Source organism: Dryas octopetala, chromosome 7 (assembly GCF_963921425.1).
Source record: "Dryas octopetala chromosome 7, drDryOcto1.1, whole genome shotgun sequence".
Classification (NCBI taxonomy): Eukaryota; Viridiplantae; Streptophyta; class Magnoliopsida; order Rosales; family Rosaceae; genus Dryas; species Dryas octopetala.
The window spans coordinates 2681464-2705843 of NC_141372.1; the positions used below are offsets into that span (position 1 = coordinate 2681464).

Below are 24380 nucleotides of genomic sequence, written 5' to 3' on the forward strand. Positions count from 1 at the left end.
CAACTTCTTGATGTGCAGCACCCCTCTTTACAACCTGCCAATGGGATAATGATTGTAAGGATTGTCCTACAAGTAACTCCATTTAAACGCCCCCCTCCCCCCACCACCAACAAGAAAAAAAAAAAAAAAAAAAAAAGAAAGTATGGATTCCACATCACAGTTGACATAGTCTAATACTTGATGGGTGACGGCCAAAATGCAATGGTCATTGAAGACATATCCATGTTGCAAAAGTTGTGCTTGCAGGACGAATATGTGGCAATATATAAATTATGAGCTCACAATAGCAAAAAGATATCGCTTTTAGTAAATTATGAGATGTAGTTTCTGCAATTATTACCTTAAGGCATCTAATGCCTGCAGTTATGTTAGAATTTCCGCATCCAGAGATAGTGCATTGTCTGCTGCCTCCTTTCGTGTGAACTCTACGTAAGCCGACCTGCTCAAGTACCGATATTCAGAAAAAGAGTAACTGAAGAATATGTATTGTCCCCAATATAATCAAAGGAGTTGACACAAACCTAACATATCCATTATTAATTGTATCGTGTATATTTCACTCTTTGATCTGTTTATTTCATTGTCATGTGAGGCAGACATATTGTAGTTGATTCTTCATCTTCTCTTACCACTGTTCCTCTGCTCGAAGAGATGATTGATCTACATGGTGATTCGTTTAGTAAATTGTCTTCCGGAAAGTTCTCTTTAGATTTTATTTGACTAGAATTTACACCAACTTTTGTGGTAATTTGCATCTAGGGTTTGCGGGATCTGAACTTCCTTCTTTTACGGGAATGAAATTTTCATCTTTGAACGATTTTCGACTTCTCAAATTTGACTTCAAATGATGAATAATCACCGCTTATCTATTGATGTAACTTTGGGGTTTTAAGAACTCACGATAAAAAATAAAAAAAATAAAAAACATATAGAGTGACGCTAACACTCTCTAACGAACGAAATATTTTATTCAGTGCAGCTTGACATCATCATTTGCCTCCACCATGTATAGCGAGATGTGACATTTTTTAGTTCAAGTTTGGATTTCAAAGGTTTGACCATTGAAATAGATTATATATGAATGAAGAGAATAAGTTCCGTCTTCCACATCTATGGTTCAGTTGGTCGTTAATTAGTTATACATTTATACTCATATCTTGCTTCTGAAAAAGAATTCCTAGCTGTTAATCTTTTTTCGAAGAAGATATCGCTAAATCGCACCTGTCATTTCCAAATTTAATAACTAGTCATTAAAAATAACAGAGAAGCTTTGAAGAGTTCAAAATATTGTAAACTACTAAACTCTTGGTTGTCAAGTGAATTATTAAACCCTTTTTATTATTAAAAATGATAGGGATTAATGCCAATTTAGTCTCTAGACTATTATAGTTGTATTAAATAACTTTTAATTTGAAAAATTTTGTCTTCAGACTTTTTCAATTTTGCTAATGAAGATTGTTCAGTCAATTTACATACTTTCCGTCCAAAGCTCAGATTGCATAGAACTATATGCCAATCACGTGTTCTCCTTTTTTAGGGCAGAATGGTCACTTTAAACTATATCATAACTCCACTCGCATTTCAACCTTAGACATGTTCATTTAATTTTTATATAAATTGACTGAATAATCTCAATTGGCAAAATTAAAAAAGTATGAGGACTAAATTTTTCAAATAAAAGTCTGAGAATTAAATTGATACAAATATAATAGTCTGGGACCAAATTGGCATTAATCCATGATAAGCATGAATAATGAATGCAAGTGAAGAGTGAGTTGATCAGCCACTGAAAAGTCCCTTAATTGCTTTTTAGAACTTGGTCATTTCTAGGCATGACTTGACTTCAATCATGCTTCAATTCTTCTTCAAATTCTGTGGAATCTGAGCGCTAGCTTCTCTCCAGATAAGTCCAGAGCTATTGCTTTAAGGTTTTAGGACTTAAATTTAATTACAAGATTTTGGGTTTCACAATCACCGAAATAACTTGGAAGCTAAGTATAGCTAGAGTCAGCTCTTCTCTGATCACATACTTTCAGAGTATATTATATGAAGGAATGTTATACCAATCATATAAGAAAATTATTTACATTTAGTATCAAAAGAAATCTCTTAACATGTTTCATACCGCAATGCTTTTCTAGAAGCAAGCTCTTGGGGATTAAATTAAGAAAACAAATTGACATAATTATAATATTGTGTTTTGGGTCTTATGCTCCTTCAAATCTGCTGTACACAAAAACCTTCCCTTGGTATGCACTATACATATTAACTATTTTAATATCACAAATCATGTGTACTTTGATTTGGTCAAGGTAAACGGAACTACAGCTTGCATAGGTTCTAACTAAAATACATTATGAAGGCTTCAATCACAATACGAAGAAATTGTTTCAAACAATATTTAATCATGTATTTTATACAAAATTTTTGGGTCTGTTAGAATCAGAAATTCTGAGCCGGCCAGCTGGTGTTTCCTATATAAACTTACTTCCCAATGAATAACATAACATCATCAATCCAATCTTGCAAAACATACATTAAACATGAAGAACAGGAAACCAAGCAACCTCCTTTGCTGTTATTTCTTGTGCATTGTTTCTTTAAGCATTTCTTTGGCCATTGGACAGAACACAAGTAGTAGCATCCCAGTGAATGTGGGCGTGGTTCTTGATGACCTTGATTCACCAACTGGAAAACTTTGGTTGAGCTGCATCAACATGGCCCTCTCTGACTTTTATACCTCTAACACTTTCACTAAGACCAGGCTGGTCTTGAGCATTAGGGACTCTAGATCAGATGTTGTCCTTGCAGCTGCTGCAGGTCTCTCCTTCTCTCTTCTTAATATGGGTTTCATTTGAATGTGCAATAATTTTGAGTCATTCTATATGTAGCTTTTCAATCATTTAATAAATCTGTTTTTAATGTTACTTCTTGTGCCTTTTGAATTGCTCTTCATTTATTGATCAAACACAGCTTTGGACCTAATAAAGAATGTTCAAGTGCAAGCAATCATAGGACCAAAATCAACAATGCAAGCCAACTTTATAATTGATCTTGGAGACAAAGCCCATGTTCCCATAATCTCATTTTCAGCAACAAGCTCTTCCCTCACTTCCTTGAAGAGTCCATATTTTTTCCGAGCTGCACAAAATGATTCTCGTCAAGTCCAAGCCATAAGTGATATTATCCAAGCCTTTGGATGGAGACAAGCTGTGCCCATCTATGTAGACAACGAGTTCGGGCAGGGGATACTACCATCCTTGGCCGATGCCTTGCAAAAAGTTCAGGTTCGTATCCCTTACCAAAGTGCCATATCTCCAACAGCCACTGGTGAGGAACTTTCTTCAGAGCTTTACAAGTTAATGACAATGCAAACCAGAGTCTTCATTGTGCACATGTCTCCCTCTCTTGGCCCTCGGTTTTTTGCCAAGGTACAAGAGCTGGAAATGATGAATGAAGGCTATGTTTGGATCTTGACTGATGGTTTAACCAATCATTTGAGTTCAATGAATGCCTCAGTCATCAATTCAATGCATGGTGCATTGGGTGTGAGGACTTATGTGCCAGAAACGAAAGAGCTAATCGATTTTAGAGTTCGATGGAAAAGGCAATTCCAACAGGAAAATCCAAGCATCATTGATGCTGAATTAGATGTTATGGCACTTTGGGCTTATGATGCTGCTTTTGCAGTAGCCATGGCAGTTGAGCATGTTGGGAGCAAAATCTTTGGCTTCCAAAACACAAATGCTTCCATCAACTCATCAACAGACCTTGAAACTTTTGGGGTCTCTCAAAATGGTCAAGAACTTCGCCAATCCTTATCAGATATTAAATTTACAGGCCTTGCAGGAGATTTCAGTTTTGACAATGGGCAATTACAATCTTCCATGTTTCAAATAGTAAATGTGAATGATGAAGGAGCAAGACAAATTGGGTTTTGGACACCACAGAGTCGACTTGTGAAAAATTTGAAATCCATAAACAAAAACAGTAAAGATTCAACTTCTACATCCAAAATGGGACCTATTATATGGCCAGGAGACTCATACTCTGTTCCAAAGGGATGGGAGATCCCCACAAACGGAAAAAGGTTGAAAGTAGGAGTTCCTATTGATGCCTTTAAAGAGTTTGTTCAGGTGGTACCAGATAACAGTACTAACACAACAGATGTTACTGGGTTCTGTATTGACATCTTCAATGCTGCAATGGAAGACTTACCATATGCAGTTACTTATGATTTCATTCCCTTTGCCGGCACTTACAATGAATTGGCCCAACAAGTTTTTCTCGGGGTAAGTAATATTAAAATTAATGTGAACCCTCATTTAATTTGTATTTCTTGATGTGAAGACGATTCAATTTGTGATTTTGCGCGCTGAAACGATGGCATACAGAATTTCGATGCTCTGGCAGCAGACATAACAATCAGATCAAACAGGTCCATGTATGTGGACTTCACATTGCCATACACAGACTCAGGCGTGGTCATGGTAGTGCCATTGAAAGACGGCAAGAACGGAAAGACATGGATCTTCTTGAAGCCTTTGACATTGGACCTGTGGTTCACAAGTTTATGCTTTTTTGTCTTCACTGCTTTTGTGGTTTGGGTTCTTGAACACCGTATTAATGAAGATTTTGTTAAATTCCTAATTTATATGGGTTTTCTTGTAATTATAGGAATAGATGTATTTGCTATTTAGACCCTCACTTGTACAGGTATAAATACCTCTTTTATATGATTAATGAAATATGCTGAAATTCTTAAACCCTAAACACATTGTTTGACATGGTATCAGAGCCACCCAAACTCCTATTCATCAGATTTAGGTTTTTGGTGGTGTGTTAGGGTTGATCTTGATCTGTTTTATTGCTCCTTGCGTGCCCAGTTAGTTGAATTGTTGCTGGGTGCTGGGATTATTTTTTGGTCTTACGTGTTTTTCTGCCCGCCACTGCTGAGACGACGCAGAGGTTGATCAGCCCAGGTTGACGACGCTGCTGCCGGCTGCTGCCCAGACGACGACGACGCCGCCGCTGCTGCCCGCCGTTGCTGTCGCCGGCCGTCGTTCTGCTTGCATCCAGAGGGTGACGACGTGTGCAGAGACGACGCCGACTTCCTGTGTGCAACGCCGCTGCCCAGGCGCTGCCCAGACGCCGTTCCTGTGTGCAACGCCGCTGCCCAGACGCTGCCCAGACGCCGTTCCTCTTCCCTTGCTGCGCCGCGACGACGACGCACTGCCCAGACGACGACGACGCCGCCGCTGCCATCCAGGAACGCCGTTCCTCTTCCCTTGCTGCGCCGCCGGTCTCTTTTGCTGCGCCGCCGTTTTTTCCTGACGCCGATCCTTGTTGCTGCGTGTCAATCTTCCTACTTGCAGCACTAACTGGTCCTTCAGCATCCTGCGTGACATGGTGTGGCTACATGGTGTGGCTGCTGGGATGAATTGACACCTGCTTTGTGTGCTTTGTGCTGCTGCGTGACACCTGCTCTCTGACTTGTTCCGCTGCTACAAATCCGTTTCTTGGTCTAAGTTTTTTTGTTTTTTTGGGTATCATGGCCGACTCTTCCAAGACTGATGGCAAGAAGTCTGAATTGAGTACACCCCCTACACTTCCTCCGGTTACTTTTAATGACTCAGTAATCACACCAGAAAAGCTTGATGGCACAAATTATGGTGAGTGGGCTTTAAATGCACAGAATAAGATCCGAGGCCGGAAGCGCTGGGGTTTAGTTTCAGGTTCACATCCTATGCCTACGGATCGTGATTCACCTGAATTTGAGGCCTGGGAAGATGAAAATTGCATGGTTAAGTCTTGGCTCTTGGATGCAATGACCAAAGATGTGCGTTCATTGTTTATTCGTATGGCGACAGCCAAGGAGATATGGGACGCTCTCAAGAGGCAGTATTCTGTGAGTCAGGATGGTTCCAAGGCTTATTCACTCCATTGTCAGGTTATTTCCACTCGTCAAAATGGTCGAACTATTATTGAATATTATGGTATATTGCAGAAACTTTGGCAGGAGGTGGATGCAATTCAACCTTGTCCTATGGAATGTTCGCGAGATATTGGGTTGTATAATGATATTGTTAGTGCTAATCGGCTATATGTTTTTCTGGCTGGGCTTGATTCGCATTTGGATAGTGTTAGAGGAAGGATTCTTGCTACCTCTCCTCTGCCTGATCTTCGTACTGCTTATGCTATAGTGTGTGCTGAAGCTAATCGCCAGGATGTCATGCTTGGTGGTCCTACTAATACTAGTATGGCCATGGTGGCCAGACCCTCGAGTGGTAACCGGTTCGGTTCTAGAAAGAATGAGACTCGGAAATGTACTCATTGTAATGGTACCAATCATGTGGTGGAGAAGTGTTTTCAACTTCATGGGTATCCGGAATGGCATCCGAAAGGCATGAAGGCATCTCCAGGGGACTCTCCTTTTAAGGCTACCCAACCGGCTCCTAAGGGAAATTTGGTCAATACTTCTGTTTTTGCTGCTAAGTCAGGTATATCTTATTGTGCTTTGCGTACTCCTGCTAATTCTTGTACAAATACATGGATAATTGACACAGGTGCCACCGATCATATGACTTGTGATAGATATGCATTCCAATCCTTGTCATCTAGTAGTCCCAAACCATTCATCACTAATGCCAATGGTGTGTCTTCTCCAGTCCTTGGCATTGGCACTGTGTCTGTTTCGTCTCTTACCTTGTTTAATACCTTGTTTGTTCCGTCCTTAAACTGCAATTTATTGTCTGTTAGTCAACTCACTGCTTCTCGTGGTTGCGTTGTTGTTTTCTTTCCTACTCACTGTATTTTTCAGGATATTCATACCAAGGAGAGGATTGGCAGTGGTAGAAGAGATGGGGACTTGTACTATCTGGATGGTGATACTTTGGGTCTGGATGGTGTCAGTCAGGCTCATCATGTTAGTGGTACTCAGTTAGTTGCAAATAAGAAGAAGATCTGGCTCTGGCATCAGCGGTTGGGTCATCCTTCATTTAGTTATCTAAGGCGGTTATTTCCCTCATTGTTTCGTGGTTGTAATTTCCAGGATTTCCAATGTGAAACTTGTGTGTTGGCTAAGAGTCACCGAATAGTGTTTTCTTCTAATGATAATAAATGTGGAATTCCTTTTGGTTTGGTTCACTCTGATGTTTGGGGACCTGCCCCTCTTTCTACTTGTAATGGTGTTCGATGGTTTGTCACATTCATCGATGATTGCACGCGTATGACCTGGGTTTATTTTCTTCATAATAAAAGTGATGTATGTGGAGTATTCCAATTGTTTCATAAGATGGTGAGAACTCAGTTCAATCATTCGATTCGTATTCTCCGCTCTGATAATGGCGGCGAATATGTTAACAAAGGATTGACAGATTACTTTGGTTTACATGGCATTATCCATCAAACATCTTGTTCTTATTCTCCCCAACAGAATGGGGTGGCTGAACGGAAGAATAGACACTTATTAGAGGTTGCTCGATCATTGTTGATTGGCGGTCGGGTACCGACTTTCTTATGGGGTGATGCCCTTAGCTCAGCCGTGTACTTAATTAACCGCACTCCATCTAGTGTTCTCGATTTTCGGCGCCCATTGGATGTCCTTGCTGCTTCCTGTGAGCTTCCGTCTATTTTGCATTTGGAACCTCGAGTGTTTGGCTGCGTTGTGTATGTCCATTTACATGGGCATCAACGTACCAAATTGGAGCCCCGAGCTTTGAAATGTGTATTTGTTGGTTATGGTCGTGCTACTAAAGGATACAAGTGCTATCATCCTCCGTCTCGACGGTTCTATGTATCTATGGATGTTACATTTCATGAGGAACATTTTTTTTATGAGTCTTCTGCATCTTCCCTTCAGGGGGAGAACGTTGGTGAAGGGTCGAATGCCATAGATATGGAGTTTTTCAATGTTTTCAGGTTACAGGAAGAAAAGGACGAGCAAGGTAGTATCGAGCGCTCAGTGGGTACGGTGGGTGACATACCTCCTCTGGTAGATCAATCCTGCTTACCTACAGACTCGGTGGTGCAGTGTGACAGCAGTGATCGTTCTGACTCCTCAGTGGTTGGAGGTTTGTTTGATGATAGTACAACTCTCAGTCCTCATACTTCACCACTGATACAATCTTCTCCAGAGATGTCTCATGAGGTACATCCTATTTCCCCTTCTTTTTCTGATGATTTGAGTATCCAATCTGAGTCTGAGCCTGACACCTCTAGGTATAAGCTTCCACATAGGTCAACCCGAGGTATTCCACCTACATCTTATGAACCAGATCCTAACGCCAAAGCCAAATACTCTATAAATAGTCATATGTCTTCGCATAGGCTATCCGAGTCATATAAGTCATTTGTGCATCAATTATCTTCTGTATCTGTCCCAAGAAATTTGCAGGATGCTTTAGCAGATTCAAGATGGACTAAGGCAATGGCAGAAGAAATGGAGGCATTGATGAAAAATAGAACTTGGGAGTTGGTTCAGTTACCTAAAGGGAAGAAACCTGTGGGATGCAGATGGGTCTATGCGGTTAAACATAGAGCTGATGGTTCCATAGAGAGGTATAAAGCTCGTTTGGTTGCCAAGGGGTACACTCAGTCTTATGGAGTTGACTATCAGGAGACATTTGCTCCAGTAGCAAAGCTGAATACTGTGAGGGTGTTGCTGTCTCTAGCGGTTAATCTGGAGTGGCCTCTTCTTCAGTTTGATGTCAAGAATGCATTCTTGCATGGCGATCTTGAAGAAGAGGTCTATATGGATCCTCCTCCTGGAATTCCTGAACTAGAACAGTCTGGTATGGTGTGCAGACTAAGAAAGGCATTGTATGGCCTGAAGCAATCACCAAGAGCCTGGTTTGGACGGTTCTCCAAGTCTATGAAGGCTGCAGGCTATAAACAAAGTAATTCAGACCATACACTATTCATTAAACGAAGAGGTAACAAGCGTACTGTACTCATTATATATGTGGATGATATGGTTTTGACAGGAGATGATCAGGAGGAGATGGCCTCGCTACAAACGTACCTGGCTTCTGAGTTTGAGATGAAAGAATTAGGTAACCTGAAGTATTTCCTTGGGATTGAAGTAGCGAGATCTTCACATGGTATTTTTTTGTCCCAGAGGAAGTATGTTCTTGATCTCTTAACAGAAACAGGTATGCTTGCTTGTAAGCCTGCTGCAACTCCTATTGAGCAGAACCATAAGTTGTTTGAAAGCTACAATTCTGCTCCGACTGACAGAGGAAGATATCAGAGACTTGTGGGGAGATTAATTTATCTAGCTCACACTCGACCGGACATTGCCTATGCTGTTAATGTGGTGAGTCAGTTCATGCATGACCCACGAAAGTTACATATGGATGGAGTTGAGCGTATCTTGAGGTATCTGAAATCCGCACCAGGTAAAGGGTTGTTATTTAGTAAACATGATCATTTGGATGTTATTGGATTTACAGATGCTGATTGGGCAGGATCAGCAGATGATAGAAGGTCTACAGCTGGGTATTTCACCTTTGTTGGTGGTAATTTAGTTACTTGGCGAAGTAAGAAACAACAGGTGGTGTCTAGATCCAGTGCAGAAGCGGAGTATCGAGGTATGGCAAATGGTATTTGTGAGCTCCTATGGCTGAGAAGGTTGTTGATAGATTTGGGGTATAAACCCAAGGTCGCTATGAAGTTATTTTGTGATAATAAATCTGCGATTGAGATTGCTCATAATCCGGTTCAACACGATCGTACGAAGCATGTGGAAATTGATCGTCATTTCATTAAGGAGAAATTAGAGGCTAAGATTGTTGATTTCCCTTTTGTGAAATCTGAAGACCAGCTGGCAGATGTTCTTACCAAGGCTGTGTCGAGTAGGATATTTGATTGTTCACTTATCAAGTTGGGCATGTGTGATGTTTATGCACCAACTTGAGGGGGAGTGTTAAATTCCTAATTTATATGGGTTTTCTTGTAATTATAGGAATAGATGTATTTGCTATTTAGACCCTCACTTGTACAGGTATAAATACCTCTTTTATATGATTAATGAAATATGCTGAAATTATTAAACCCTAAACACATTGTTTGACAGATTTTCGAGGGCCTCCCTTGCATCAAGTCGGCACAAGCTTCTGGTACTCCTTCTCAACAATGGTTTTTGCACATAGTAAGTTCTATATACCCCCTAAAAATTGATCCTAAAGATTCATGCATGTACGTGATGAAACCATAAATGCACTCTAATGTAAAATAGGATCTTGTGTTTATCTGAAAAACAACGTCGTTTAAAGGTTTAAGGGAGAAGATCAGCACCCAAAAAGTCAGCAGAGGATATGAACTCTTCTATTATTGATCAGAGTGACTGAGTGACATAATCATATTTATGCTTATAGCTCCACAATTAATTGTTGTTTTTTCTTTGTTTTTCACATCAATTAATTTACAGAGGAGAGACTGATGAGCAACTTGGCTAGGTTTGTAGTGATAGTATGGGTATTTGTGATGCTGATACTGACTCAAAGTTACACAGCCAGTCTGAGTTCACTATTGACAGTCCAACAACTTCAGCCAACTTTTACCAATTTAAGAGATCTTAATAACAGTGGGGAGAATGTTGGGTGCCTGGAGGGTTCTTTTGTGTTCGACCTTTTGTTACATCAAGGTTTTAATCGTTCCAAGATTATACCTTATCGATCTGCACAACATTGCGCTGAACTTTTGAGAAACGGGAGTGAAAAACTACAAGGTGGTATTGCTGCTGCTATTGACGAAACCCCCTACATGAAGCTTTTTCTTGCAATGTATTGCTCCAACTACACCATGGTTGGCCCAATATTTAAAACTGATGGCCTCGGCTTTGTAAGATCGATCTCTCTTCACACACAACTAATTATAAATGAATCACATTTTTAGACTGTATTAGTGAATCACATTATGTGGCAAATAAGATCTACTTACTACATATAAAGTGCTTTACTAATGTGTTCTAAAAATGTGGCTAATTATTGCGCGTGCACACTCATAAGTCTTATTTGTGTCTATTATCCTCACACACAATAACTTTTTGTATAAATAGGTCTTTCCAATAGGTTCACCTCTTGTACCGGATATTTCGAGGGCAATTTTGAGGTTGAGTGAAGGAGACGAGATGAAGAAAATTGAGAACAAATGGTTTGTGAAACAAAGCAGTTGCTCAGACACCAAACCAACTGTCTCTGATTCCACACGTCTTGACCTTAAAAGCTTTTTTGGCCTTTTCCTCATTGTCGGGGTCACTTCATTATTAGCTCTCATCATATTTGCAGCCTCCTTCTTTTACAGGCATGGCCACATCTTCATGACAAGAGGTGCCTCAGTATGGGGTAGAATTAAGGTCTTTTTTAGAGTCTTTGACCAAAAAGACCTCAGCTCCCATACTTTTAGAAAGAAGGAACGGGGTCTTCTCGAGGCCTCACCAAGCGGCAGCAGCTACCGGGGAAGCCCAACAGTCCATTCAAACCGCACAGATCCAGGCCAACTTTCTGTAGGAGAACAAGGAACGACTGTTGGTCCAGAATCTCCAGCAGGTGTAGTCCCTGCAGCTAATGAATTTGATCATCCCAACCCAGAAATACCATTAACTCCTCAAGGAGCTCAAGAAAACAATTAATACATATTAATTTTCACAAGTTTTGTATGATAATTGATAGAATTGGAGCATCCAACCCAAAACCAATTGGCAATGGGTGGAGAGGCCCAAGACTTATAAGCACATATACTAAGCTCTAGTTTTCCGATATGGGACATTGCTCCACATTACTCTCAACACGCCCCCGCACGTGTGGCGAGATTTTGAGCCTTACACGTGAACAAATTGTATTGGGTGACGTGGGAGCACGTGTGGCCGTTGGGCCTTACACACGGATAACAAAGCTCTGATACCATGATAGAATTAGAGCATCCAACCCAAAACCAATTGGCAATGGATGGAGAGGCCCAAGACTTATAAGCACATATACTAAGCTCTAATTTTCCGATATAGGACATTGCTCCAGATTACTCTCAACAATAATGATAGTCATCCAAGATTTTAGATTTCTCAACTCCTGAAGAATGGCTCTTTGTATATAAGCTATGTTGGATTGTTGGTGCCTAGCTTGTATATATAATTCACCTAAAAACAATAAATTTCTGATGTATTATAATTAATATATAATCTGGATGCATGCATGTATGCTATTTTTCATCAAGCCAAATTCTGTAATATGACATGTGGATGATTGAACTTTGAAAATGGAGGCTGAGGGTGATTAGATTTAGATCAGATTTTGGTTAGAACAGTTGGTTGATCTGGCCCTCTGCTTCCAAAACCGTTGTCCCCATCTCTAATTGGATTGGATATTAGTCAGGTTTTACTGGCTGATTTTTTGAATAATATATATTTTTTGAAATAATTAATTTATAAGTGTGGTACTGTTGCATTGACTTGACTTCAATCATGCTTGAATTCCTCTTCAAAACTGTGGAGTGCACTTGAATGCTCCCTCCTCGACCGACTCCATAGTATATATTATAATTCCCTTATCATTTTCTCATATATTTTTAATACTTAAATCCAGATTCAGAATATTTTGGGTGCAATTAAAGTGAGGTTTCACAATCACGGAAATAACTTGGAAGCTCATCATGAATACATTAATTGCATGGAGTCAGCTCCTTCTCTGAAGAGTGCAGGGCATCCTTTGCGTTCAGTCACTACCTGACATACTTTCAAATATAACAGTTGACATAGCACTATAGCAGTTGGAATATCAGCTTAATTAATTAGGTAATATATTTCTATTTCAATTTTTTTCATTGGGTTCATCTTCTTAAATATCAATTTGGCATGCGTATGCTGATTTCTTGTGAGTTGTGACTGAATATTATTAAGGAAATTAAATTACTTGATATGAGGTCCGTGCACAGTCGTAAATTTTTTGAAAAAGATCTAAACATTAGAAAATTGAGCAATGGTTGCCCCAAGTGGTGAATCATGGGTTATGATTTTTTGTTTCTGAAAGACAAAATAATGAGTTAAGTGTATGATAGGTCAATAGTTTGATTTTCTTTAGTAACTAAAACAGACTCAAGAATCTGGGCTTCCTGCAGATTAGAGGTGTTTAGAGCTTAATATCGTTAAGGTTCTGAGTGTTGTTTTTCTTGTTTGAAGCTTTTGTTATCTTGGTTTGTTTTTTCCTTTGTCTAATGTAATTTTTTTTTTTCTGTTGTATTGCTTTGTTTGCCCTTTGGGCTGTTCCGTTTCTTTATGAAATATCTTCTTGGCCAAAAAAAAAAAAAACAGACTCAAGAATTTATAATTGGGCACCAATGGGTTAATCTTGCTGACCAGTTGGCTAATAGTTTTCGAATCCCAATGCTTAATTTTTTCTAGAAGCTCTTAGGGATTAAAAAGAATTAAATGGACATATGATTAATATATGGGATTACTGTCATTTTGCTCCCCAGACTATTACACATGTATCAGTTTGCTCCCCAGACTTCTAATTTGGAAAATTAAGGACCTTGACTTTTTCAATTTTGCCAATTAAGGTTATTCCGTCAATTTATACATTTTTCATCTAAAATATCGAGATGATCAAGCAAAATTTAGCAAGAAATAAAAGAGGAAAAATGATGCATGAGGAAAAAATGATAAGATCTAATTGGAAGGGACCATTTTGCCCTCAAAGATTTGGATAAAAAATGTGTAAATTGACAAAAGAACCTCAATTGACAAAATTGAAAAAGTCAGAGTCCTTAATTTTCCAAATTAGAAGTATGGGGAGCAAACTGATACAAGTGTAATAGTCGGGGGAGCAAAATGGTATTAATCCCTTAATATATTGTGTGTATTGGTCTTATAGACTTCACTCTTATAGACTTCACTCTTATATATGCTCCTTGAAGTATGTTATACACAAAAACAACTTTGCCTTGCTATATGTAGTGAGTATTTTAAAATCACGTTTACTTTGATTTGGTCAAGGTAAACGAAACTATTACTTGCAGTGGCCTCCTCTTTTAATATCTTCACAAATTATAATATCCTTGAGCTAGCTACTCCAACACGTACATCATATATGAAGAACTTCAATTAATCCTGTATTTCATACCAAATGAATTAAATACATGATTAATTTTTGGTGAGCCAACCATTCACATCCCTATATAAACAAGTTCCCAACGAATAACATTATCAAAGTTTGCAAATCAAAGATGCAATTAAACACGAGGAAGAGGTTCTTCTTCCTCGTTTCTTTTGTTAGTATTTCCTTGGCCATGGAACAAGAGAACAGTACAAGTAGTAGTATCCCAGTGAATGTGGGTGTGGTTCTTGATGATCTTCATTCACCAACTGGGAAACTTTGGTTGAGCTGCATCAACATGGCCCTCTCTGACTTTTATACCTCTCACACTTCCACTAACACTAGGCTGGTTTTGAACATTAGGGACTCCAGATCAGATGTTGTCGACGCAGCTGCTGCAGGTCTCTCTCGATCTCTTTCTCTCTTCTTAATTTGGGTTTCATTTAAATTTGTGTCCTTCTATCTCTCTATATACATCTATAGCTTTTCATTCATCTAGAAAGAAGCATTAATGCAACTTCTAATTGTACCTTTTTAATTTCTGATTCTCTTTTGCTCAAATACATGTACAGCTTTGGACCTGATAAAGAATGTTGAAGTGCAAGCAATCTTAGGACCAACATCATCAATGCAAGCCAACTTTGTAATTGAACTTGGAGACAAAGCCAAGGTGCCCATAATCTCATTTTCAGCAACAAGCCCTTCCCTCACTTCCCTTCGGAAGTTCGGAGTTCATATTTTTTCCGAGCAGCACAAAATGATTCTTGTCAAGTCCAAGCCATAAGTGCTGTTGTCAAGGCCTTTGGATGGCGAGAAGCTGTGCCCATCTACGTAGACAACGAGTTTGGGGAGGGGATACTACCATCCTTGGCCGATGCCTTGCAAAAAGTTCAAGCTCGTATCCCTTACCGAAGTGCCATATCTCCAACTGCCACTGATGTGCAACTTGCTGCAGAGCTATACAAGTTAAAAACAATGCAAACTAGAGTCTTCATTGTGCACATGTCTCCCTCTCTTGGCCCTCGGTTTCTTGCCAAGGCACAAGCGTTGGGAATGATGAATGAAGGCTATGTTTGGATCTTGACTGATGGGTTAACCAATCATTTGAGTTCAATGAATACTTCAGTCATCAATTCAATGCATGGCGCATTGGGTGTGAAGACTTATGTGCCAAAAACCAAAGACCTCATCGATTTTAGAGTTCGATGGAAGAGGCAATTCCAACAGGAAAATCCAAGCATAATTGATGCTGAACTAGATGTGTTTGCACTTTGGGCTTATGATGCTGCTTTTGCATTAGCCATGGCAGTTGAAAATGGTGGGACTACAAACTCTGGCTTCCAAAACACAAATGCTTCCATCAAGTACTCCTCAACTGATCTTGAAACTTTCGGGGTCTCTCCAAATGGTCCACAGCTTCGACAATCCTTATCGAGTACTAGATTTGGAGGCCTTGCCGGAGATTTCAGTTTTGATAATAATGGGCAATTGCAATCTTCAATGTTTGAAATAGTAAATGTGTATGGTGATGGAGCAAGAGGAATTGGATTTTGGACACCACAGAGTGGAATTGTGCAAAATTTGAACACCACAAACACAAACACTAGTACATATTCAACTTCGAAATCCAATATGGGACTTATTATATGGCCAGGAGACTCTACCTCTGTTCCCAAGGGATGGGAGATCCCCACAGAAGGCAAAAAGTTGAGAGTAGGAGTTCCTGTGAAGGATGGTTTTAATGAGTTTGTTAAAGTGGTATATGATCCCAGCACTAACAAAACAGTTGTTACTGGGTTCTCTATTGACATCTTCAATGCTGTAATGGAAGGACTACCATATGCAGTTACTTATGACTTCATTCCCTTTCCAATATTGCCCCATGGTACTTCTGCTGGCAGTTACAATGATTTGGCTCATCAAGTTTTTCTTGGGGTAAGTAAAATTAATGTCAACCTTATTTTCGTTTGTTTTTCTTAAAATGAAAATGATTCAATAGCCTAATTTTTGCTGATCGAAACGATTGCATACAGAATTTTGATGCTGTGGCAGCAGATATAACAATTAGAGCAAGCAGGTCCTGTTGTGTGGAGTTCACGTTACCATACACGGAATCAGGCATAGTCATGGTAGTGCCAATGAGAGATGGCAAGAGCAGAAATGCATGGATCTTCTTGAAGCCTTTGACATGGGACCTCTGGCTTGCAAGTTTTTGCTCTTTCGTCTTCGTTGGTTTTGTGGTTTGGGTTCTTGAACACCGAGTTAATGAAGATTTTCGCGGGCCTCCCTCGCATCAAGTTGGCACAAGCTTCTGGTACTCCTTCTCAACAATGGTTTTTGCACACAGTAAGTTCTATATTACTCTAATATGAAATAGGATCCTCTGCTGATTTTTTTGATGTTGATCTTGTGTTTACTCGAAGACAATGTCATAATATTTATTGGGGAGGAACGAGATCAGCACAATTTTTTTTTAAAGAATCCTCTAATATTGATTGTAGAGTGACATATCCTGTTTATGCTTTTTTATTTTTTTTATTTGGAGGAGAGGGATTCGAAACCGACCTTTTCCATTATTGGAAACAGAAATATCACCGGACCAATAGTTAGTTGGTTATTATGTTTATGCTTGTCACTTAACAATAACTGAATGCTTTTCTTTTTTCATTAAATTTACAGAGGAGAGATTGATCAGCAACTTGGCCAGGTTTGTGGTGATTGTATGGGTATTTGTAGTGCTGATACTGACTCAAAGTTACACAGCCAGTCTGAGTTCACTATTAACAATCCAACAACTTCAGCCAACTTTTTCTGATATAAAAGATCTCAATAACAGTGGGGAGCATATCGGATACCTGGAGGGTTCTTTTGTCAAAGACCTGCTGATACAACAAGGTTTTGGTTCCAAGATAAGGCCTTATAAATCTGTAGAAGAATGCAACGAACTTTTGAGAAAGGGGAGTGCAAAGGGTGGTTTTGCTGCTGCCATTGACGAAACCCCCAACATGAAGCTTTTTCTTGCAAAATATTGCTCCAATTACACCATGATTGGCCCAATATTTAAAACCGATGGCTTTGCCTTTGTAAGCTCTCTCATTCCATTCTCACACACACAAGTAATGTTTAGGAAATCGCATTTTTTAGACGACTATTTGTAAATCACATTATATGATAGATGAGATCTAGTTTTAAATTGTTATCTCAATCATTGTAACATCATTTGCTATATAATATGATTACGCTCAATAATGTTTTGGGAATATGTAGGTGTTCTCTATAGGTTCGCCGCTTGTACCAGATGTTTCAAGGGCAATTCTACGCTTAACTGAAGGAGACGAGATGAATGATATTGAGAACAAATGGTTCAGAAAACAAACTAGTTGTTCGGATACCAAACCAATATTGTCTGATTCCATGAGTCTTAACCTTGATAACTTTTGGGGCCTCTTCCTCATTGCTGGGGTGGCTTCATCATTAGCTCTCATCACATTTGCAGCCTCCTTCTATTATAGGCATGGCCACATCTTCATGACAAGAGGTGCCTCCGTATGGAGAAGAATTAAGGACTTTTTTAGAGTCTTTGACCAAAAAGACCTCAGCTCCCATACTTTTAGAAAGAAGAATTTGGGCCCTATCGAGGCCTCAACTACTTGCAGCAGCTACCCTCCAAGCCCAACAGTCCATTCAACCCACACAGAGCCAAGCCCATCTATCTTCGTGGAAGAAGGAACAACTGTGGGTCCAGAATCTCCAGCAGCTACTGAACTTGATCTTCCGAACCCAGAAATACCAACAAGTCAACAACTCCTCAAGGAGCTCAAGAAAACAATTAATGTATATAAATAATATTATTAAATTTAACAGATTAATGTGTATGCATGATAATAGTATAGTCACCCATGGTTTTAGATTTTGTATTATAACTGTAGCATATCTGTATTTGGTAGCTGATGGCAGCATCTCTATCTATATAGTAGATTTCTATACTGTTTTTCACAATTGTTCAAAATTTGTCCCTTAGAAAAACATTTATGTTATATTATTAAATAGTACTTTTGTCTATTAATTGACAAGTTCATTGAATTTATTTATTTTAATTTATCCCTATTTTAAAAGGGGATTAACGTTATTTTGGTCTTCAGACTATTAGACTTGTATTAGTTTGGTTCTAAGATTTCTAATTGGAGGGAAACATGGTGCAAGAGGGAAAAAAAATGTAAGATAAATGGAAGAGACTATTTTGCCCTAAAAAATGACCCCACTTAATTGGCACATAGTGCTATGCAAACATAAATTTAAATAAAAAATATGTAAATTGACGAAATACTTTTAATTAGCAAAATTGAAAAAGTCAAATTCTTTTAATTTTTAAAATTAAAAATTTATGTACCAAATTAATATAAGTGTAAAAATTTAAAGGCCAAAATAATATTAACCCCTTTTAAAAAAATATTCTAATCGGAAGCTTCGAAAGCGTATTCGAAGAATTGTTTTCTTACCATATGTATGAATCATGTGCGGTTGAGCATGAGTTTGAAATAGTACTACGGAAAGTTCATAAGGCAGACCTTGACTAATGTATCTCTCTATTTCAGTCAGAAAAATGCTTGAATACGTATTCAAGCATTTGCTTTGAATATTCATCATTCATTCATTTGCATTGCATCTTCGATTCAACAACGAGGCACTGTAGCTACTAGCTAGCCGAGCTCTAAATTATGAACATAATTTGTTTGATTTGATCAAAGCAGCGCAAGCTACACGAGATGGATTACTTGTACAAGTTCATTGTTTTTTAATTCCATATACAAGTACCATTAATCCCAAAAAAAGACAAAATTAGTAGGTTGGAGGGACAATATCTAATCATATATGTATGTTAAATTCGAAGACCGAGTACTCCTGTTGTTGTCCAGTTGTCCACAGACTGAGGGTCACAAAGTCACTAGTTAATTAATTTCCTTTATACTTGTTAATTCATTTTTCACCTTTCTTTGTCCTTATTATTATTCTAACGTTGAGTTAATACATAATAATATATATGAATAATTAAATGAAGTTCATAGTTAGACACTTAGACTTAGACATGAAATTAAAATGACAAATAATAGTTGGTGTACCGTGTACGTCATTACTCTATTTCTAATGGTACATATGAATTGGGTCCTAGCGATTGTTGACTTATTATTCTTTTGAATCTTGTCCTAGCTTGAATCTTCACGTGTGATTCATTCTCTCCGTATAAATTATATATATATAAGAGTAAATTATATTTTAGTATCTCAACTTTACATATTATTTCAAATTAATATCCAAATTTTGAAAAAAAGAAAAGAAACATATAAAGTGACGCTAACACTCTCTAACAAAAAAACTGTCAAAACCTTTGAACAACAACTATAGAAACCTAATAAAAAACTACCTAGTTTAAGTACAGTTGTATGGTAATCTCTCAATGAAATATTTTATTTCATTGCAGCTTGACGAGTAGAGATCTCATGTCCCCAAACCCCCATGTCCCTTTTCACATATTTTGAAAAAAAAAAAAATTTTAAGTAAAACAAGAATTAAGAAAAAGCCCTCAAAATTTGTGAAAGGGGACAGGGAGAGACAGAGGATTTGGGGACAAAAGATCTTTACCTCCACCATGTATAGCATGTATAGCAAGATCATCATCATTTGCCTCCACCATGTATAGCAAGATCTGACATATTTTAGTTCAAGTTTCGGTTTCAAAGTTTTGACCTTAGAAATAGATTATATATGAATGAGGAGAATAAGTTCCGGTCTTCAACATCTATGGTTTAGTTGGTCGTTAATTAGTTATACTCATATCTTGTTTCTGAAAAAGAATTTCTAGCTACTAATCTTTTTTCAAAGAAAATATCGCTGAATCACACCTGTCATTTCCAAATTTCATAATTAGTCATTAAAAATAGAGCAAATTTCAATTTGCACCTTTGTGATTTGCTCAGATTGTCAAGTTGATCCCTCAAGTTTTAATTTTGGCAATTTAAAACCCAAAGTTTAAAATCAAAGACAATATAGTCCCTCAGTAAGTCTGATTGTTATGTTAAATGCTTATGTGACACATGTGAGACCCACAATTAATGTCTGCAACCATCATAAGGGCAATTTCAGAAACATTAATCTTGCAAGAGCACAAAAAAGGTAAACGATCATGTGGTTGATCTTGTTGGCTTTCTGGGTTGTGATGATAGTGCTGCTTTGTTGTATACTTGATGGTCGGAGATACTAAATCCTCTATTAAGACGTTAACATTTAAATTTATTTGAAGCAATTAACCAACAAAAATTAACCATATGGGTCCCACATGTACCACATAAGCAATATTTAACGTCTAAATGTTAAGTCAGATTTATTGAGGGGTCATATTGTCTTTAATTTCAAATCTTGGGTTTCAAATAGCCAAAATTAAAACCTTAGGGAACATCTTCATAATTTGAGCAAACTTCAGGGATGCAAAGTAAAATTTGCTCGTAAAAATAACAGAGAAGCTTTGAAAAGTTCAAAACATTGTAAACTACTAAACTCTTGGTTGTCAAGTGAATTACTAAACCCTTTTTATTATTATAAATGATAAGCATGACTAATGAATTCAAGTGAAGAGTGAGTTGATCAGCCACTAAAAAAGGATTGGATTCTCTGCCAGGCAAATTATACCAGGCTATGTGCCTGACTTTTGATCTCAGCCTTCCAATAATATTCTCTGGTTGAGATCTTGCCACATTTGCAAATTACCTAGTTTCCATAAATTAACATTTAAAAATAAAAATAAATAAAAAAACCAAAAAATATCATCCCAGCCCAACCCACTGTTCCCTTTCTTCTCCGGCGACAATTTCCCAATCTCTACCTTCTCCCCTTCTGAGGCAGAAAGGTACACACCCACGTGGTTTAAAAGAGAACCAAGAGGACTGGTACGCCAACCAGCAATGCAATATTTGTTTGTGTGCAACACAAACCCAAATCCTCAGCCAACTTGTTTCCTAAGATTTTTACAGTCTCTGCTAACCTTTGATTAGTGTCCCACCAGAGCATTTTCTCCATACTTTTCTTTTCAAAATATGAAGTAATTTCCCTTTTCTAACAAATTGCCAAGACCTAGATCAATAATATCCCTTTGCTATACATATTTGTTTGTGTTCCACCAACCAGCAAGCTTGGGCTAGAAAATCATCCACCAGCTAGGACTATGGAGGAGAGTGAGAGTGTGTGTAGAGAGAGAAAAAGAAAGGCGAGTCGATGGCGAGGGTGATCGGAGTAAAGGAGGAGGTGTGGGTGGGGTCACTTGGGTGGACAATAGGTTTTCCTTTTTCTTTTTTTAATTTTTTTATTATTCTTTAAGGGAAAAAATTGTTTTTTGTTAAGTGGCAAGATTTCAGCCGTGAAAGAAAATTATGGGTTTGGATTAAAAGTCATGTACCAGTCTGGTTCCAAAAGACTGGCAGAGGATCCAGGTCCACTGAAAAGTCCTTTAATTGCTTTTTAGAACTTGGTCATTTCTAGGCATGACTTGACTTCAATCATGCTTGAATTCCTCTTCAAATTCTGTGGATCAATGTGAGCGCTAGCTTCTCTCCTGATGAGTCCAGAGCTGTTGCTTCAAGGTTTTAGGACTTAAATTTAAGAGCAAATTACAATTTAGTATCTCAAATTTACATGTTGTTTCAACTTAGTATCCTAACTTTAAAAATTTGTAAAAAAGTACCTCAACTTTCATTTTGTGTCAAAATAGTACCTCTGTTAGTTTTTCTGTCAAATAAACCGTTATTTGCTGATGTGATGATGATATTTTTGTCTTTTTCCCCACATTTAAAAAATAATATACTTTTAAAAATTTTTGAATAAAACAATTTCTTTAAAATTTTTAAATAAATATTAAAATAAAACTTTTAAAAATTATATTAAAAAACATTAAAATAAATATTAATAAATATTAAAACTTTTTACATAAATTTTTGAATATCACTTTTAAAAATTAAAACATTAAAATAAATTTTAATAAATATTAAAACTTTTTCCCTCTCCCCCTTCCCCTTTCCCTTCCTTATCCTTCCCCACGCAGCCCCGGCCCCATCCCCTTCCTCCCCACCCCAACCCCAACCCCAACCCCAACCCCATCCCACCGCACCCCACCCATTCCCCTCCCCTCCCCTCCCTAACCTAGCCCTCCCTGCCTTGCCCCCACCCAGCCCCTCCATCACCCATCCCCTCCCCTTCCCGCCCCCATCCAGCATCACCCATTCCCCTCCCCCTTTCCCTTTCCCTGACCGACCCACCTTTTCCCCCTACCCCGTCGCACCCATCCTCCCCCTCTCCCTGCCCGACCCACCCTTCTCCCCTAGCCCCAGCCCCAGCCCCAGCCCCGTCGCACCCCCCACCTAGCACCTGCCCCCTCGCCCTCTTTCTTCTTTCTTACCCAGAACCACTCCTGCCTCTCTCCCCGCCCTCATACAGCCCCTCCCCCTCCCCGTACCCACCCCCTTCAATCAGTGCATACCCCCAAATTTTTTTTTTAAATTTTTAAAAGTATTTAAAAGTATTTAAAAATATTATTATTTTTTAAATGTGAAAAAAAGATGAAAATACCCCTGCCACGTCTGCAGATAACGGTTTATTTGACAGAAAAAGTAACGGAGGTACTATTTTGAAACAAAATGAAAATTGAGGTACTTTTTTATTAATTTTCAAAATTAGGGTACTAAGTTGAAACAACATGTAAAATTAAGGTACTAAATTGTAATTTGCTCTAAATTTAATTACAAGATTTTGGCCGGGTTTCACAATCACCGAAATAACTTGGAAGCTAACTTAGCTAAGTATAGCTAGAGTCAGCTCTTCTCCGATCACATACTTTCAGAGTATATTATATGAAGGAATGTTATACCAATCATATAAGAAAATTATTTACATTTAGTATAAAAAGAAATCTCTTAACATGTTTCATACCGCAATGCTTTTCTAGAAGCAAGCTCTTGGGGATTAAATTAAGAAAACAAATTGACATAATTATAATATGAGCAAATTACAATTTAGTACCTCAACTTTATATGTTGTTTCAATTTAGTACCCCAACTTTAAAAACCTTGCAAAAAAGTACCTCAACTTTCATTTTGTATCAATTTAGTACCCCAACTTTGAAACCTTGCAAAAAAGTACCTCAACTTTCATTTTGTGTCAAAATAGTACCTCCGTTAGTTTTTCTGTCAAAATAGCAGGGGTATTTTCGTCTTTTCCTTAAATTTAAAAAATAATAATTTTTTTGAATAAAAAATTTTTTTAAAAAATAAAATTTAAAAAAAAATTATTTTAAAATAATTAAAATTAAAAAAAATTTTTAATTTTGTTTCCCTTCCCCCCCCCCCACCCCACCCCTCCCCTCCCCTCCCCAACCAGCCTCTCCCTTCCCCTCCCCAGCCAGCCCCCACCCTCCCTTCCCCTCCCCTCCCCAGCCCGCCCCCCCTCCCTGCCCTCCCCTCCTCCCCAGCCCACCCCCACCCACTCCCCCTCTCTCTGCCCGACCCACCCCTCCCCCCACCCCACTCCCGTCGCACCCCTCCCCCAGCCCCAACCCCCGTCGCACACCCCTGCCCCTCCGCCCAGCCCCGTCGCACCCCCCAGCTCGCCCCCCTCCCTGCCCGACCCGCCCCCTGCCCTCCCCTCCTCCCCAGCCCATCCCCAGCCCACCCCCACCCACTCCCCCTCTCTCTGCCCGACCCACCCCTCCCCCCACCCCACTCCCGTCGCACCCCCTCCCCCAGCCCCAACCCCCGTCGCACACCCCTGCCCCTCCGCCCAGCCCCGTCGCACCTCTCAGCCCCAACCCCCGTCGCACATCCCAGCCCCAGCCCCAGCCCCTCCCTTCCCCTCCCCGCCCTGCACCCCTTACCCAAAAAAAATTTTATTTTTTAAAAATTTTTAAAATTTGTTTATTAAAAAAAAATTTTATTATTTTAAAAAATTTTTTTTAAAAATTTTATTTTTTTTAAAATTTTTTTTATTCAAAAAAAATTATTATTTTTTAAATTTAAGGAAAAGATGAAAATACCCCTGCTATTTTGACAGAAAAACTAACGGAGGTACTATTTTGACACAAAATGAAAGTTGAGGTACTTTTTTGCAAGATTTCAAAGTTGGGGTACTAAATTGATACAAAATGAAAGTTGAGGTACTTTTTTGCAAGGTTTCAAAGTTGGGGTACTAAATTGAAACAACATATAAAGTTGAGGTATTAAATTGTAATTTGCTCTTATAATATTGTGTTTT

The 24380-nt window shown here is 38.7% G+C and overlaps 1 protein-coding gene and 2 pseudogenes across 2 annotated transcripts; all 3 read left to right on the plus strand.

The window, feature by feature from the left end:
* Positions 1–2481: 2481 nt before the first annotated feature.
* Positions 2482–4700, plus strand: LOC147278433 (glutamate receptor 2.1 pseudogene; annotated as a pseudogene). The gene is made up of 3 exons (XR_015123288.1): positions 2482–2820; positions 2974–4292; positions 4395–4700. The product of XR_015123288.1 is annotated as a glutamate receptor 2.1 pseudogene (transcript).
* Positions 4701–9942: 5242 nt separating this feature from the next.
* LOC147278434 (glutamate receptor 2.8-like) lies at positions 9943–11632 on the plus strand. The gene is made up of 4 exons (XM_086250167.1): positions 9943–9946; positions 10076–10150; positions 10430–10842; positions 11060–11632. The coding sequence occupies exons 1-4, from the start codon at positions 9943–9945 to the stop codon at positions 11630–11632; spliced, it is 1065 nt and encodes a 354-aa protein (XP_086106293.1).
* A 2561-nt stretch (positions 11633–14193) lies between these two features.
* On the plus strand, positions 14194–18111 carry LOC147278435 (glutamate receptor 2.1-like; annotated as a pseudogene).
* The last annotated feature ends 6269 nt before the right edge of the window (positions 18112–24380 follow it).

Coding starts and splice junctions, on each gene's coding strand:
- LOC147278434 (XM_086250167.1), top strand. Junction 10,151..10,429: donor AACAATGGTTTTTGCACATA/GTAAGTTCTATA, acceptor ATTAATTTACAG/AGGAGAGACTGATGAGCAAC. Junction 10,843..11,059: donor AAACTGATGGCCTCGGCTTT/GTAAGATCGATC, acceptor TTGTATAAATAG/GTCTTTCCAATAGGTTCACC.